Source organism: Saimiri boliviensis, chromosome 2 (assembly GCF_048565385.1).
Source record: "Saimiri boliviensis isolate mSaiBol1 chromosome 2, mSaiBol1.pri, whole genome shotgun sequence".
Lineage (NCBI taxonomy): Eukaryota > Metazoa > Chordata > Mammalia > Primates > Cebidae > Saimiri > Saimiri boliviensis.
Window position 1 is genome coordinate 176647644 of NC_133450.1, and position 19397 is coordinate 176667040.

At 36.7% G+C, this 19397-nt stretch overlaps 1 protein-coding gene across 16 annotated transcripts in view; it reads right to left on the bottom strand.

Annotated features, from left to right (window-relative positions):
- Positions 1 to 436: 436 nt before the first annotated feature.
- ELAVL2 (ELAV like RNA binding protein 2) overlaps positions 437 to 19397 on the bottom strand; it is a 134736-nt gene continuing 115775 nt past the window's right edge. For 9 of the 16 annotated variants that reach the window (XM_074394941.1, XM_074394938.1, XM_074394934.1 and 6 more), the window contains 4 exons: positions 14658 to 14811; positions 11386 to 11611; positions 3770 to 3808; positions 437 to 3216 (listed from right to left, as the gene is read on the bottom strand). In XM_074394941.1, coding sequence (XP_074251042.1) covers positions 2886 to 3216; positions 3770 to 3808; positions 11386 to 11611; positions 14658 to 14811 — 750 coding nt within the window. In that variant the 3' untranslated portion in view covers positions 437 to 2885. The remainder of the gene's footprint in view (positions 3217 to 3769; positions 3809 to 11385; positions 11612 to 14657; positions 14812 to 19397) is intronic. The other 7 variants (XM_074394944.1, XM_074394940.1, XM_074394936.1 and 4 more) reach the window with 1 other exon arrangement.

Here is a 19397-nt window from a genome sequence, read left to right on the forward strand (position 1 = left end):
AACAGTTAATCCCATGAGTGAATTAAATATTGCCAGTGGAAGCCGAGTAGGTTACCAACTTCATTTGGTTTTTCTTTAACTCATATAAATGTGTAATGGTAATTCCTATTTGTGCAAAAAGCTGAAGGTTGAATCAGAGCCGTAAGATGGTGTCGACATCCAATTTCCCAAACTTTACAACTAGTCGATGAAACTATGTCTTCCTGTGAGAATTACTCTTTTAGTAATATTTGAAAACTAATCAGAAGGTGCCATTCAGTCCAAAAATTTTTTGCATGTTCTACTTCAATAAGCTTGCCTTTTGGAATTCTAAGAGGTAACACTGCTTTCAACTAAAATTCTGAGGGTACTTCTTTTAACTCAAGAGAGCAAGTCTGTTTATTAGACTGAGCACAGGTGCCCCCAAATTGCGTATAAAGACCTAGTCACCACACTGTTCTTTCCCTTCAACTTTGTTTATTGATGTACTGAACATGAAAAAGTACAAAGAATCCAAACACAAAAGAAAACATGTACAGCCTCTTAAATACTCAACAGAATATATTTTCTATTCCAACAGATGTGAATTAAGTCATACTGTACAACTTCAAATAAATACCAGCCTTACATTTTATTAAGTGCTCTGATAAACACTGTAAAGTGAAGCACAATTTGCATGCCCTCTCATCAATGCCTTGGTTTGCTACAGTAGTATAGGAAAGAAGCATGTAGCTGCTGTTTTCCCTTGAGGGAAACCTTATTATTTTTTTTTAAGTATATACATGTATTTTATTTTTTAGTGTTTTCTTTTTTAATGCAGAAGGTTAACTCTGACAATCTAAATGCACCTAAGGATATGAGAAAGTGCTAAGCCAATTGATTTCTGAATAGCATTGAGTGGGTCAGCATGAAAACTCGCTTATTCACTTTAGCACGCGCCTCACAGTATTATGTACTGTACTATACTGAAAAATTTTATAACTACAATTTTAAATAATAAAAAATAAAACTCAAAGCAACCGCAAAGATAATGTACAACTATGTTATGCATAGCACATTGCCTGTTCTAAGGGGAAGCATGTGAGCATCTCAGTTTATACAAAAAGCAGGACGTAACTATATAGTTCTCAGTGCATCCTGATGAAGGCATTTTTGCCTTCAGCTTTTTTGAAAATTTATTATAAGCTAGATGCTAATCAGAAAATATTTTGTATTTTTTAAAATTTCTTTCATACATGGTAAAGACTTATTTTATTATTTCCCCAAATAGTGGTTTAAGCATCATACAAAGTTAAATTTCAATAGCATACAGATATTTATGATTTTTGTATGAAAAATGTAAGGAAATTTGTTCAAAACCTATGGTTATACTCATTTTTTTATACCACAAACATATTTATAAACGAAAATGTAGCATCACCATAAACAGCTGAAGCTAGACTATCTACAGACAAAATTAGCAACAAATCTGATGCACTGTAAATTCAAGTCCTCAGGACAACAAAAGTGATTAAGCAAGACCTCAAGTAACAATGTTAATGCCATTTACAAAGGAAAAAACTGATACAAAAACATTCAAAACCTGAACATCACTTGGCATGTAAGGGAAAAAAAAAGCAAATTAGCTGAAAGGTTCATAAACACAAGGTCTTATTTACATTACACAAAGCTCAGGTGTTAGCCTTGAACGTAACTTTCAAAATACCTTCAAATATATCCAACTCAGATCACTTTTGCTGATTTGCTGCAGTACAAATCATGTGCAACATCTTTTTTCCTTAAGACAAAACAATTCTTCAAACAATACTGCAAGTACATCACTAAACACCATGAGCTCTATCTGAAGGGATTTCTTTAGGAAGAACAGATTTTTTCCCCCATCTCTTGGTAATTTAAATTTCTTGCCTGCTCTTATATATTCTTTTGTAAATTTTTTTATTTGTTTCAAAATCACAAATCAATGTGAGCCACCTATCACATAATAACCAGGATGATCAGACGCTCCACTGGTGATTACAAAAATGAAATCAGCAGTGTTTCACCCATTGATTCTACTCCTTTCATACAAAGATCTCAAAAGTATTTTCTACACCATAAATCTTTCTAAATTTTCCAACCACTGCAAATTTCCTGGTAAATTTTAAAAGCTCACTAGGTGTCATATGAAGAGATTTCTCAAAGTATTCAAGTCAAAATATTTGTTCCAGGACCAGTAAAAAGTTTCTCCAAATTTTCTTTTTTATAAAAATAGATGCTTTTTTTAAACCCACATCAAAGAGGCTCTTATCTCTTTGGCAAGGTACTGCTTTACGAAAAGTTCTCCAGTATTCTTACAATAAGCGTTTATAATGTAGCCCCCCCTTCCCCAACCCAAATGATAATTACAAAATAAATACTGTTTTAAACTTCATAAATAAAAATGTAAACTTCAAAATACTTTTCTGAAACAGACATAACAGCAATGCTTTAAATGTAAACCAAACACAAAGCTAATCAGAAAAAGGAAAAAAAGGGGGGAAAAAAAGACACAACCAACTGAAGAATCACAACACAAAGCCTCAATATTTACTCACAGGTTCAAGGCAGTTATGTAAAAAGAAAAGAAATGTCTTCCCTTAGCTGAAACACTTTAAAAGGTCCACCTTCTTCAAAGAAGGCAATAGAATGCAATGTGACAGGTAAAAACCCTGTACCTCTTGTCCGTATTCAAACATAAAAGATATTTAAGAAGTTTTAATTCAAATACTAGCAATAAAAAATCTCACATATTTCTTAGGATGCTAAGTAGTCATTTTATCCCCATCTCAACACTGACTTACAAAGACATTTACTAATGTATAAAGTTTCTCTTAACTTGCCTTTGTTGTATAGTTTTCATATATAAATGGACTGAGGACAAGAGCTCATTAGGCTTTGTGCGTTTTGTTTGTCTTAAAGGAGACCTGCAGTACTCTGTCTCCCAGACGGTATCCATTGAGGCTAGCTATCGCCATGGCAGCCTCATCATAGTTTGTCATAGTCACAAATCCAAAACCTTTGCATTTATTGGTGTTAAAGTCACGGATGACCTTCACGTTGGTAACAGCTCCAAAAGGCCCAAACATTTGCCACAGGATACTCTCGTCTGCGTCAGGAGCCAGGTTGTACACAAATATACACCACCCTGTTCCAGGGTGCCCAGGGATATTAATTCCAGCCAAACTGGTCATTCCATCAATGGTCATTGGAGAAAACCTACTAAACAGAAAAGGAAATACACACAAACACACAAATAAACAGAAACACAGGCTGGTTATAGCAATGGACTTATACCTTTTCCATCCCCAAGAATTTTAGTAATCCTCCTCCCCCAACAAATAAACTATTTGATGTTTTGACCAAGGACTGTGTGTGGCTTTGCATTGACATGCTACATTAGTGAGATACTGAAAGTTATGAAATGACCATTATTTATTGTACTAAATATCCACTATAGCAAAGAAATATACTTAGAACTGGCTTCATGAATTAAGCAGGATTGGCAGGGGGAGGGATCAACACACATGTAAACATGCTATAACGTCGCAATGCAATATGAAACAAATGATGGGTGTTTAAAAGACCAGGTGGCATCCAGTGGTGTAAAAATTTCTTGAGTCAATTGTGCTTCAAAGAGCAGTTTTTCATTAGGTTGCACATGCAAAATAAAACCCAACAAAAATTTATGAGGGGTGTGAATAGCACTCCCAAAATCAAAGAAACCAATCAACTGTGGAAAGGGATTATGAGTATCATGAACCTCTATCATTACCTCTTTACTCCATAAGCCATATTGAGCAGATTGTCCAACCTGCAAAACACACATTTAGCAAACTTCAGTTTTTAATTTTTCCCCTTGATGTTCAAGAAAGCTGGACTCATTACTGCCATGTTCTGAGGGGATATCTGTACACTGATTATAAGTGAAGTCTCAGAACACTGGGTCTTTCTACATTCTTGAGCTAATGGGCACCGACTGCCACAGGACAGACAGTTCTTCCAATGAATGGTTTCTTTCTACAAGGGTCAGTACATGTGACACAGCGATGGTCATCTGAGGATACCTTTCAGAGAGGAAGTGCCAAAGTTCTGGGATAGTTAACTTCAGTGTTCTCATCAGGTCAATGTATAGCTACATGTTCTTTATACTATTTTTGATTTTCATGACTCTGTTGGTCCCTGCAAATACCTAAGGCACGTAGAGTTTAAGTGGCTTGCTCAGGGCTAGTAAATTACGGCACTGATGTTCAAACTCTGCAGGTTACAGAATTCTATAAATTTCCCCTTAACTTGTCAACTTTGAAGGACTTTCATCTCTTAGAATAAAAGAGCTATAATTACAGACAGAAAAAAATCTTAGTAGACAACTCAAGCTAACCCTCCTATCTCAAATGTGCTCAGCTGAGGTCAAGGAGGAAAAAAGAAAATCCCACCACTCTAGTGTGCAACAAAGCCAGGAGTTCAGATCCTGATCTGGATGCTGTATTCAAATTATGCTGTAGGAAGTGTCATCCTACTCAGTTTTCAAAGGCCAAGCAGGAAACAAAACAAATCAACCTGAGCTTCTCTTAAAATCTTTAAAGAAAGTAAGTGAGGGTGGTGGGGGGCGGGGAGTGTTGGTACTCTTTAAAACCTTCTACCATTTTTCTGTATCAAAAATTAGTTTTACAGTATTTGATTCTTCTTGCTTCATCAGTTTCAAAAACCACTCTAATGTCCCAAATTTCCACAGTGCTTACCAATTAATTACGTGTTTTGAGGAGGTAGCCATAACTTAATACATAGCCCACAAGCACCCTCAACTGCTACAATGCCCAACCCTCTCCAAAGACATCTCAAGGTTGTCCCTCCAAGATTGGGGGGGGCAAAGAGGGGTAAATTTTTTCTTTAACACCTGTGCAAGGTAAGTTTGAAAAAACTCTCAACCTTACTGCCTTACCCATGAGATCAAGTCAGGTTAAAGTATACATGCAAAAGCAACTCCTTTTAATTTTATAAAAGCCAAAAACATCTCATTTGGTCTTTCAGAATGGGGAAAAAAATGTAGTCTCCCCATATCCCTGCCCTCCATCTCCACTGAAAATCTTGTTTTGTAAAGATAAAAAGAACTGAGCTTATGCAAAGGGTAAGGAAACAGAACAGACCACAATGACACTAGCCAGGGTCACTGATGGTTTATAATAAGTAAGTGATGACCAAATAAAGACAATGAGGTTAACAAAAGTATTGTCAACTACTTAGTCTGTAATGAAAATTACTGAGAGGATTGGTTGAATGACCTTGCGTGCACATAGTAAAGAGAGCACATATGTGGGGTTTTATTTTTTGCAGAGATGAGTATAGTAAAGATGCCATGCCTTTATAGTCAAGAACAAGGGTCACAATTACCGGCAATTAAGACAAACACATATTAGTATTACCAATCATAAAGTAACAATACAATTTAATCAAATTGCTAGAATGATCAATACAAAATGCATCTGGCATACGATACCTGTAGAAAAGTAGAAAAGAACAGCACATTGAGGTCTCCATCCAAAGTACTAGAAGGCCCAGAATGCAGAGGCACTTTATCAATTCACTCAAATGTTATACCATCTATGCCCATTAACTGTATCCAGGTAGGGACTGGTCACGCTTTGCCACCACCCACTCAGGACACCAAGCAAACACCCAGAGAAAGAATACCCTAATTGAGTTTTCAGAATTTTCAAACAGGGTAGAAACCAAACCTGCCCCTGAAGCCAATTACAGTCACGCGTTAACAATGGAGGTATGTTCTGAAAATGTGTTACTAGGTTATCTCATTGTTGTACGAACATCATAGAATGTACTTATGCAAACCTAGATGGTACAGCATACTACACGCTTAGCTATATGGTATAGTCTATGGCTCCTAGGCTATAAACCTGTATAACATGTTACTGTACTGAATTCTGTAGGTAATTCTAACACAATGCTAAGTATTATGATTTAACCATATCTAAACACAGAAAAGGTAATTCACTGCACGAAAGTATTAGGGTAACTATAACATCACTATGCAATAGGAATAATTTTGTAGTCCACTATATTCTTATGGGGCCACGGTCATATATGTGATTGACTAAAATGCTTCTATATAATGCACGACTGTACATGCATTAAGGGAGAAACATTTCGTTTCCATCTTCCATCTCCCAACTTCCATCTCTGGTATCTCCAGATAGGAGGTCTGGAATTTTTATAACAGGATCTCTGACAACCCTCCAAATTATGATAGGGCATCATATTTACCTGTGAAGTCTTATATGATACAATGATCTTCACTAGTTTCTTCACTTCTCTCTCATTTAAAAAAAAAAAAAAAAAAAAAAGGTCCTTTGGAATTTAAGCCAAGTTATCAACTCTAATCTTTTTTTCTCCTTCATCACCTACAGGTGTAGGGAGAAGCATGGAACCTAGAAAACTGGGCCCAGGCACTGCTGAAACCACTGCCTGTATGTAGCTGGGCCCAGAAGTGTTTTCTTGCTTTCTCAGTGCCACACATTCATGTTTCCCATGGGAGCTCAGAAAAGGCAGCGGGTGCTCCACATGGGCACCATACACTCCAAATCTAGTAGCAGTTGGCAAACTGTAATATAAGCAGTTGTAGGAGAAAATGGTGCAGCACCTCAGACACAAGGACTACTACAAGCCGCTACAAATACGTCTTTGCTGGGTCTGTCCATAGTTCAAGGACGTATCTTACTGTCGTTTAGAAATGGAAGTCAATTTTTAAATGGAGAGCATGCTAGCTGCCTCCAGAATAACTCAGAGAGGGGAGATGTCTGATAATGTACTACATTATGGAAGGTAAATATTTAAGTAGCCATTTTATATACAGATATATATATATAATAAAACATAAATAAATATGTATTTAACATAAAGTATTTTTTTACTTACATTTAATAGATGCACTAAACCCAGTACCCTTTCAGTCCTGTGTATCACCTGCCTCTCTGCAGGAAGACTGAGCAGTCTCAAAGGGAAGAGGTGGTCAGTGGCACTCTTCCCTGCTCTTTAGACTAAACGCGATTCATTTTACAAATAACACAGCAAGCTGATATGGAGGATTAGGCTGGATAAACTGCTTTAATTAAAATAACCCTCATTTAAAGAAAATGTAACTTTAAAAAATTACTTGTTACAAATAAAAATCACAGTAAAAACTAAAGGAAAGGAAATATAATAAGGAAAGGGAGAGCTGATTCTTTATCCTAGTCTTAGCAAAAGCTACATTATGAGGTTACACACAAGATAATCCAACATACACCATATGAAGTCAGATGGGAAATCTGAAATTATTTTTTGGGGTCTTGCTTTAAAAGATATTGTATTTATTAGGATGTTAGGTACATGGAAAATGAAGCCAACCAGTATAGTAATTAGCAAGACATTTAATATATTGATCGTCTCATCTTTATCCTTTTTTGTGTTTGATTAGTTTTCTAATTTAATGAATAGCACAAGCCCATGTACATATGCAGTTTATAAAAAAAGCACACAGAAGAGATATGCGTACAAACATTTTTCTATCAACAGAAACACAACTCCAATTATAACTTGTCAACATTTTGAATACAACCATGCATCAGGTAGATCATTCCTATTTCAAAGCTAGGTATTTATAAGTAGAAAATAAAAATAAAGTACCTAATTTCTAAAAAATTTAGCTGATAGACTATGAGAGGGTCTACATGTAAGTAAAGGGGAAATGTGAAACCAATTAATGAGAAATAAAAATATGAAGTTAATTGATGAGTAAGAAAATATAGTCTGAATCCCACAAATAGTGGTTATCAAAATCTCACCGAAGCACCAACCAAGAACTGCTTGGAAATTATCCACAACAAGACCATCATCTTACTGCCTTATTCAATTAGATGGTAGCATCTGTCCTCTAAGAAAGAGGAAAATTATTCAAGGGGATTGATACCAGTTTCTTCCAAAAGGAAATTTGTGATAATACAACCAGTACATGCCTTAAAGGCAACTCAAGGGCTGATTTCAAAGGCTTTTAAAAAAATGCATAAAGGCTCACAGAAGCAGGCACACAGGCCATTAGACTAGATCCTATTTAATAAAACTAAAGCTGCTCCACAAGAAGAGAACATGAAAAATTTTGGCTTAAAGTTTAATTCTGATATAATGTCCCAAGAATATACTTAAGGGGCTGAATTATACCATCCATACAAATAAATAAGGCTTATCCTATTTTGAAAACTGTAGTCAATTAAATAAGCATATTAGACCAGCAGTGTTCATATTAAAATGATTTTCTAATTATTCACATGGGATGACTAAGACATAAACCTCACAAACTCACTTTTAAACTTAACCCTTATCACACAGATTTTTAAGTTTTTTGACCTTAAACGATATGGATTATATACTTCATGATTATTAAAAATATTCTTGTCTATAATACATATAACTTGTATTCTCCAATCTCTTGCAACTCCCAACGTATCATAACAACATAAAAATGCACTGAGAAATTTTCTACATGTCTGCTGAAAGGTGGCAAACTCAAGGCAAGAGCATTAAAAAACAAATACCAGGGACAAAATATCTATGTGGTGATTTACAACTCAGACTATAGAAAAGAGCAAAATATCAACAAAACAAGCAAGCCCTTAATTCAAGGGTCTTTATGAAGTGAAAGAAGAAGGGAGAGTGAGGCAGAAATCAAGATAATGACAGCCAAGTTAAATATACTGTATTAAAGAAAAGCACCAAATATCAGGTTAAACCTGAATTCCAGGAACAATTTCTTCCAGCACACCCAATCTAGATCAAACACTTATCTGAGCACACTAACTCACTCCTATTTTACTACTGAACAGGGATCATGGGAGGAATGAGAAATAGGGTGAATGGGACAACAGTTAAAAATCTCAAGAGAGAATAACAATTTCTCCCATTTTCTGAAATCGAGTTTCCCTTACAACTAACCATCTTATTCTTCCAAAATTTTTTTCTATAGGAGTCAAGGAAAAAGAATTTTCAAGTTAATGATAACATATGGTACTAAAAGATAAAAACACAGAATGGGCCAGAAAAAGATAATTAAATTTGACCATCAGAACATCCTGTAAAGCTTTATCCAACCAAAAATAAAAAGCACATAGCCTGCAGGGATGAAGGCTAGGTAAACCTAAGGGCTGACACCTATCAACGACCTAGCACCTGAGTGGCCTACAAACTTTGCCATCTCAATAATGAGGCACTTTTCTAAATCCTGTCTTCTCAGTCCTATTGCTCAATCTTCCTAAGAATTCAATCTTGATTCCAAGAATGTTGTTTTACTCAGTAACTGTCAAACAAAACCACTGCTTCAATTAGACACAAAAGTAACAACTAATAGAGCTTTCTACTAACAGTAAACATTTTATACCTTCACAATGTTAAAAATTAACCAATACATTTTGAAGAACTTTCCTCTATCTAAACTCAAAATCATTTTCAAGGCCCTAAAGAGTTCTGAAATTAACTGGACAAACGCCTAGAAAATACCTTTAAAACTCCTTCAGGCTTGTTTCCCCTAAGTTTGCAATTAAAAAATTTTTTTACACATATATTATTCACTTAAGATGTCATAGAGGAAACCTAGGGCAGAGCTGAAAAAGGGCTAAGACTTCTTTCTCCAAAAAGGCAAGCATCAAGCAGCCCCACCCATCTTAATCTAGTCTGATTGCCACTACCATAGGAAGTCAAAGGTGACAAATGTTTTTTGTTTTTTTAAACCAAGGCCTTTTCCTCACGGCAGGCAGAGTATGAAGTACAAAGCTCAATCCACTGGCAACCTAATAATCCAGAGTTCAGATGTAGCCTTTTGACAGTACCACCTCTTCTTCTACAGCAAAGGTCAACTTAAGTTGAAATTTAATGTGACATTTATAGCAAATTTCCATCTCATACCTCAAGCAACATAATTTAGTATTTTTAAAAAGGAGATATTTTGACTGATTTTATCTCCACTCACTTCAGCACTGCAAATATTCCAATGGAAAAAAAAAGCATAGATTTAAGCTAGAAAACATAACTCCCTAATCTTATTACATTTTATTTTTGATTATGTTTTTGGTAATTAACTATTCTGTACCAGGAATGAAATAAATAAAATTGACGTGCACTTGGAAATAATAATTAAAAAAAAATCAATGTGGGGTTAGATAGCATTCTGGGTGTAGTATACCATATGGCCAAAAAAAGGGTATTTTTAAAAAGTCCTGGAAAATTAAAACTGCGTGACTTGCTTATGAAACCAAAAACTCTGTGCTCTGCTTAACTTCTTAAAGTCATTGTTCTTCTTACATGCATATTAGAGATTTTTTGAATGACTCCTGGGTTTGTGATCCCAGGATCAGAATAAAACTTAAAAAGTTAGAATATTTATATCTGTCAAGGAGAAACAACAACAACAACAACAAAAAAAACAAAAACAAAAAACAAACAAAAAAAAAAACAGAGAAGAAGACTGTGTCTTTGGACTGAAGCCATGGTCATTATATGTACTATACAGAGGTCAGTTAATTAAAACCCACAGGCCAAATGGAGACTGCCTGTCACCTGTCGCTGTATGGGCTATAAGCTAAGAACGGCGTTTACATTTTAACAGGTTGTTGAAAAAAACAAGACAGATACAGCAGGGGCCATAACCCATATAGCTAAAATATTTACTATCTTGTACTTAACACAGAAAGTTTGCCAACCTGTTTGTAAACAATTTTCAAAAGGAAGAGAGAAACTCATTTGTAGAAACTTAATATAGTCACATAGGTTATATATCCTTAATGGTGCACATACTATGAAGTGAAGAGAAACTGCTTGACCTAAAAATTGACACATGGGAATAAAATCTTTTCAGAAAAAAAGAGGAAGCCCTGGAAACAATTAAGATAACCCCAGCAATCTACAGATTGCAATTTCTCAGCTACAGCATTATTAATGCCAGGTAACTTCTTATTGTCAGGACTATGCTGTGTATCATAGGAGCTTAGCAGCATCCCTGACCTCTGCCATTACATGCTAGTAGCACCCCCACAAGTTAAGCCAACATGAGTATCTCCAGACATTGCCCAACGTTCCCTGGTAGACAAAAATCACCCTTGCTTACGAATCACTACTGTAAGTTACTGTCCTCTGGTCCCCACCTCCAATACTAGCAAAAGACACTATTCCTCAAAAGTAGATTCTCTCTGTTCCCATAAGGAAATAAAAATTAATAATAATAAAAGCCACAGTAACACAGATAAAAGCAAACCAAAGATCCTGTCAAAAAAAAAAAAAAAGTACTGGAAAATAAAACCTGAGTATTTTCTTTCAGTTTAATAGTTGGGCACAAGAATCAGCCAGACTTACCTAAAACGCTGTGCCTGCTGAGCTAGCGGTCCTGGATACCTTCTGTTTGGAGACTGGTACAGCTGGGAAAGGATGGCCTGATTGGTTTTTTGGCTTGGATTATTAGCAAACTTTACAGTGATTGGCTCCGTGGCACCAGGAGGTTTCTGGCCATTTAGGCCTTTGATAGCTTCTTCTGCCTCAATTCGTTTGTCAAATCGAATAAACCCTACACCCCTTGATATGCCTACGGTAGATTTGAGTAAAGATTTAGGAAAGAGGAAGTAGGAAGAGAGGGGAAGGAGAGAAGAAAGGACACATTAATTTTTCCTTCTCAAGAACATGTTTTCACTTACATATAACATTTGCCACAAAATCACACCAGGAGGAAACTTCCCCCTTAATGTAGTAGCCATTCAGTTTAGAATCACAATTTTGCATTTAAAAAAAAATTCATGTCACTTATGTAATCTGAGCGCCCATTATCACATGCATTCCAATAAGCTAAGCTAAGAAAGCACAAGCACATCCATGTTTTCTCTCTCTCCTGCCTCCCTCCGGTATTACTCTTTTAATGTCAACAGTATACTGGAGTTCCATTTTTCAAATTGTGCTATTGGACAAGGAGCTCAGAAATGAGGGACACAGTAGTTCTTGTCCTTGAAACAAGGAGAACAGAAGAATTTACTAAAAATTCTACAAAGCTATGCTAAAAATACACACACAGTGGTAGAAAGATATTTCAGTTGAAATTTTAAATAATATTCTCAACTTAATAATACTGTATAGGATATAGGTCCTTTAGGAAAAAATGCCTGAAGAGCTCTTCCAGTTCTCTGAAGCTCTCTTAACGTTATCTATATTTTATTACAGAAATAATATTATATGGAGAAAAAGAAAAGATCTAGATTTTAAAAATAAATTTCTAGAAGCATCAAAGCTTTCTGACCTCACTAGCATCAACTTCTGACTACAGAAGATCACTCCCTGCCCCACATTCTCCCCAGTGTGAAAGACACAAATGGGAAAGAAGAGGGACAGCCAAGAACCTTTCCAGATTATGAAAAATTGTAGAGGGAAACCCAGCTCATTCCATTTAATTAGCGTGAACAGGCTAGTGGGGTGGCCACAGCTGGTCATCATGAGATAAACGGTGGCAGGGAAATTTTTTTTGGCAAGTAAATGAGTACTAGCAGAACCAGATTAGACTAGTAGCTAGAAAGTATAGCTGATTCAAATTATGTCAGTGAAGAAAAAAACAACAGAGGTTATTACAAAAGGTATGCAGAGAAAATGCACTGGATCATCCCACTTGGAGGAACTTAAAAAAAAATTAAGCTCTACTTGCTTTAAAATGAACGCTGTGTAAGTTCAATGACTTAGAATTTTCTAATGTAGATAAAGCATTTTTTTCCATGTATGCTTATCTAAGACAACCCCTATTATTTTATCTTTTCTATTTAAAGAATATGCATTACACATTATTACCACCTGATGGCTGAGTAAGAAAATTGCAGGGTTTCATTTTTCATTTCAAGTTAATTGAGTAAGTTCACACTGAAAGCCTCAAGGATAAAGAATAAATGGCACAATGATAGCAAATATATCTTTTCATTTATCTAGTATCTCCTATTAAGAATAACCCCTAGAATTTAGGTGTTCCATTAGAAAAGCATTAGATTAGTAATAAAACAACCTCTACACAGCTTGAGCCACCTAAACCAGTGATCCTCATACTTGAGCATGCATAAGAACAACCTGTGGATCACCTTCACACATTATGTCAGTAGGTCCTGAATGAAGGCCAAGTGTTTGCATTTTCAGCAGGGTTTCAGAAGAATGCTGATGCTGTGGCAGGTGTGGAACATCCTTGGGAACCACTGACTAAACCACAATCTACGTCCACCTCTGATGGACTGTCAGTTAAGAGATGAAATGCACTTTGTGTCAGAGGTGAAACCTACTCTCACTTCACAAGATTTCATTAAGAATAAATGAATTAGAAAGCATGAATGATATAAAATATATTTTTGTTGCTTTGAACAAATTCATCTGCATTGCTAGGCCTGGATTTCTATTTAACCCCAGTATTAGTGTATGTGATAACAACAAAGGGTGACAATGTATGAGTACTATGAATTAACTAACACAGTTAAGGCTGTATTCTATATACTCCCGCTTGTCTAAATATTCTCATGACAGCAAAATCTTTAGGCTATTCTCCCAGTCATGCATGTAGTGCTAGCTCTCTCTACTCAGAACTCTTAAACTGGTGCTTCCTATGAAGCCCATTAACAGCACAGAGGCAAGTAATAGCGGCTCCTCTGAGCAGATTCAGGTCAACTAAATGGATCTTCACTTGAATGAAAAATTGGGCTCGATTTTCTTCTGAAGTCATTGCTTTAAAAAAAATTATGCACTGTAATATACAACATGCCTCCAGAGTATTATCATTTTGCAGGTAGGGGGAGAGAAACAAATAGTAAAGAGAAAAGCTACCTTAAGAAAAAAAAAACTCACAAATCTTCATGTGGCAGCTTCAGTACATGGACCTACAGCTAGTATTTCCTCCTCACAATGTTCTCTATTTTTTAACTGTTTCTAAAAGAACAAGTATTGTTTTTATAATAGAAAACTATATCTGTATTTTATTTTTAAAATCTATAATCAAATCTATGTTGCTAGCCTTTTTAACAAAAGATTTGGCAGAACAGCTCCCTTACATTCAAAAGTTTTAAGGAACGTCTTAGACTTCCCATTTGTTTGGCTAACAGTGATATGAGGCATAAAATAAATTTTTAACACTCAAAATTTCATATTCTTACATATGCCCATAAAGCACAGCATGAAACTGAAAAACAGTCTGAACAGCAATTACCAGTGTGGATGTAGTGTAATCCTCCCTCGGAGAACTAGCTGCATACTGCTGCATTAAACTTCACTTTTTGACAAAAGTAAGATTGTTTATTAGTACTTTATAAGCAGGATGGGGCTTTTTTCACACAGTGGCTTGGAAATGAAGATTATAGCATCTATAAATTTATGACAAGCCATGAAATAGGCTTCAAACCTGCACCTTCAGGGTGGAAATGACTCAAGCACGCTCACTGTACTCCACAATCTATTTTTATCCATGCATATTTATGAACAATTCCAGCAGAAAATTGCATTTTCTGGCTCACATACACCTATGATGTGTTCTAGAGGCAACACTGCTACATGGAAAGACAGAACATTTCACCATCTGCGAGTCACAGACAGGGAAAGACTGTCCAGAGTGGCTGTCTACTTACCAGTGACCTGGTCGACAAGAATACGAGAAGTAATAATGCGTCCATATTGTGAAAAAAGCTGTTCCAACTCCTTCTGGGTCATAGTTTTCGGAAGTCCGCTGACATATAAATTTGCATCTCTGATAGAAGCCGAACTTGGGCGAGCATAGGAAACCTGGAAAAGGAAAATAAAATTAAATGTATATGCATGCTCACTCCCTTCCCTTTAGAAACTCAGTAAGACTGCCTCAGTAACTTTCCCATAAAGAGCATACAACACAAAGCTCAAGCAAGCCGGGTGCTAACTGCTTTATTCATTTCTGGGCAAATTCTAGACACATGGGAAGTAGTACTCTCATTCACTCTCCCCTGGGTGGAGAGGGAAGAGTATCTGTAATGTTCTGGATCAGACTACTGCAAGGGACAGAAATTTCACAATATACTCCATCCTCCAGATTATCCCTAAAAATGGTCACTGTGTCTGGGATTCATTTGCTGAGGTACAGTGATACCGTAATGACTGCCTACTAATTTGATCATTAATACCCACCTTTAATCCAGTTTAAAAAAAAAAAACAAACACGCCTTTCCCAGTTTACACTAAAACAGACCAGTGATGCATACAGCACAGTACTATTCATGGTAATGAGCTGTCCTCTGTGAGGCCAACCCCACATAGTTGTGGTCCCTAACCTTTTTGGCACCAGGGACTGATTTTGTGGACAATTTTTCCATGGACCGGGCTGGGGAATGCAGATTCTCATAAAAAGCGCACAATCTAGATCCCTCGAATGTGCAGTTCAAAATAGGGTCCGTGCCCCCATGACAATGAATGCCACAGCTAATCTAACAGGAGGTGGAGCTCACGCAGAAATGCCAGCTCGCCTGCTGCTCACCTCTGGCTGCAGGGCCTGCTTCCTAACAGGCCACAGACGAGTACAGGTCCATGGTCAGGGGTTGGGGACACCTGCCCTATAAGAGAGATTTAGGCCTAATCATTCTAAGTTTAAGATTCCAAATTTACTGGAGACATTTGTGTTTTCCAGCCTCTCCCATCTGCATAGTTGGTACTGCTACATTTCTTTAAAAAAAAAAAAAAATTCACCCTCATCAGTAAGTACACTCTTCTTTTGATATACGCCATGTAATTGTCCATAAAGTCCCAGAAATTTAAATTTAAGAGCAAGCAAGCCCCCATTATCCTTTGTCTATTGTCTTGTCATCCACAGGTCTTTTTAACCTTAATTTTCAAAGGGTCTTAAGTCCCTTTAACTAACTTTACCTGCCACCGTATGTACTCTGAAAAGTTTTAGGTCTTTGAGACATGATAAACAAAATCCCACAAGGATGAAAGACAAACTAGTTCTCTGTGTACTTGATTATAATCATCATTCCTCATGTAAACTCCATGAAGGAAGAAACCACATCGCTCTTGCTTATCACAGTATCCTCAAGGCCTAGTGAATGCCTGGCATGTGACAGATGCTAACGTATTTGGTGAGTAAAGCCCATCCAATAATACCCTACTGATCATGCAGACTCACAACAGCTTCTGAACCAGAGCATTTAAAGATGAGTTCAAGTCATCCAGATCTCCTGCCCCAATTGTAACCGATGGCTCTCTGCCTATAACCTATCTTTGCCAATATTTAGTTTCATGAACTATTCCTGAAACTGATTTCCCTTTGGTTTAACTGTAACGCTCTGGACTAGCCTACTGCATGGGTCAGAAATTTCACAACATACCCCATCTTACAGATTATTCCTTAAAAATATCAATGGATCTTAGGGTTAATTTGCTGAGGTATATTGGTAACCTGCTCAATTTATCATTGGTGCTCACTTTAAATCCAGTTAAAAAAAAAAAAAAACTTTCCAAATTTACACTGAAGTTTAAGTAACTTTTAGTATGAAACACCAAACATTCTCTCCATAATTTGAATTTTACCCACAGCTCTCTGTTGTCACTTTTGTTTTGGCGTTCCAGAAAAAAAACATAAGCCAGATTTTATACTATTCTATAAAAGTCTCATTATCTTTCACACCCCTGACCCAACAGTGTTAACATTTAATACTTCTCTTTATTCAAGCAGTTTGCTTATTAATAAGTGAATATATACCTGTTGTTCCAAAGGCTATATCTGGAAGTTACATTAGCACTGTCTATCCTACAGAAACAAGGAATTTGGAATAGTGGTGGAAAGAAGATAGGTAAGTATTTATGTACTACATTTTTTTTTCCTCTTTGCCTAAATACTTAAGAACAACCAAGATCGGGGAATTTAAATGTAAATGAAAAACGAGTGGCCAATTTCAAGTGATTAATATCAGTTAGATGGAATCAAGTCTTGGGACTGCTATAAACTGATGAAACGAGGCCAATGAATTGTATATGCATTCAGTAATATGTATCAATGAAAACCTAATTTCTTTTCTGGTGTAAGATTCTCAATCATACAGGAAAGCTGAAACCGCACCAGTTGGGACCTCCATCCCTATGGAAGATTCTATGGCTTTATTTCCACAAGAGGGAGTGCTCAACAAGTCAGCTGTTACTCTGTTCCAGATCATGTGACTGAGGTACTCCCCATTATGAAGAGCCGTGTCCCATGGGTTCCAGGGCAGGCATCTACACATTGTCCAACAAGGCTAACTTCCAAAGACTGATGAAGCAAGCAGCAGCAGCAGACAGGCTCTGCATGAAATCAAGTGCCACAAGAGGCAGTAGAAATGTGGCTAGAGGTAATGGCTAATCAGTGTGTCTGGGCTCAAAACTAGGTTTAATTCATTACTGGCTCTGTGAACTTAGAATTAAGTTGTTCAAGCTTATTACCACAATTCTACCTTCTTTGTATGGTCATTAGGAATAATTAATTAACTTCTAATCCACATGAAAAGCTTGAGTCTAAAACCTATGTGACTACATTATAAATATTGTTTACCTCTACATGCCATCTGAAAATTTAGGTAAATACTCAGCCCATTAAAGCAGAGGGAAACCTGGGTCCATTACAATGTTCTAGAATAATTTACTCAGGCAGTGACATTCACTGCTTTGTGCAATTCAGATGAGTGTGGGTGGTGTGTCTTAAAAGTCATCCTAAAATATATTTAGGAAAATGGGTTTATATTTAGTGCTTATATAAAGGCTTTGAAAACATACCTAGGTCAGTTATGTGATTTTTTTCCCAAGTGTCCACTCTTCAGTTTATATTGCATCTTTAGTTCCCAGCCCCATTAAAAAGGCTCTAAGACAAACCTTCTCAAAACAGTACCTTTCAGTAGCATTGTCAAAGGACCATTTTCCACTACCACAGACAGAAGTGATTAGATTATATATAAACTTACGTTGGTAACAATGTTTAATGTTAAACTTACATTTAGGGGCTTAGGAGACTTCACCATTTACAAGGTTTTTTCACAAACTACAGTATTTTGTCTGTGCCTCACAACAATCCCATGAGGTAAGCAGCATATGTATTAATATTTTATAGCAGTGGAAACAGGCATAGGCAATGTAAATAACATGCCTATGTTGACTTCCACCAGGTTCAAACTCAGATGTTCCTCACTTTGTGTCCTGGTCTCATCCAGTTTTCCTTCCGTAACAACACACGGTGGTAAATGAGTGTCTCAGTTCACTTGTTCTAAGAGTTAGGAAAAATGAAAGGAATCTTGGTTGTTTCTTAAAGGCACACACACAGAAATTGGGCATTAACAACAGGATATTGCTAGAAATTTTTTTTTCTTTTTCTTTTTTTGAGATGGAGTATCACTCTGACGCTCAGGCTGGAGTGCAGTGGCATGATCTCAGCTCACTGTAACCTCTGCCTCCTGGGTTCAAGTGATTCTCCTGCCTCAGCCTTCCAAGTAGCTGGGATTATAGATATGTACCACCATGCTGGCTAAGTCTTTTTGTATTTTTAGTAGAGATGGGGTCTCACCATGTTGGCCAGCCCGGTCTCAAATGCCTGACCTCAGGTGATCTCACTGCCTCGGCATCAACTGCTGGGATTACGGGCGCAAGCCACCATGCCCAGCTCCATTAATATTTTTTAAGAGTAACTTTTTTAAAGAAAGTCACCAATAATTAACCAGAGAAACTACGTAACATCATTAGTTACTAATTCTCAGAAGTAAGCAATGTCATTTCCACTCACTTTCAGAAAATTAAGACCTAAGAAGGGGTAACTGCCTTCTCCTTCCTCCCAGACCAATGCTCAAGGACCCACCCAATCCCTTTTACTTACTCTTCTTGGAATTAAAACAGCTTCCTTTCCCTTCCACTATCAAGGGTATCACTGTCATCAACATGCTCCTTTCCTGGAAAACATTTCTTGTTCCATCTCAAAATACTATAAATAAAAAACGTACTCAGACTAAACTGGGAAGGCGGCTGAGTGGAATAAGGACTCGCACTCTGGAGATTCAAATCAGTTACCAAACAAAATTTTGTATCTGAAAATTATCAGCAACCTTCTTCATTCTGATATTTCTTCCCCCTGTGGATTCAGATCTTGTACAGATGCCTTCGTACGCACTTAAGAGAACCATGCAGGGGCTATCTTCAGAAGGTGTTAAGTATCTTTTTGGTTCTTCGAAACTAAATTCCCTTGAAGAAGACCCAAGAGAGGGTTTGCTTTAAATAACAAATTCTGTATTATAAATTCTTCAATACAATGGACTTCCAGCATATGTCCTACTGAGGTAAAGACAGCCTCTTTCTCCACCTGCAAGCTGTTCTCCAATCTACATTCACAG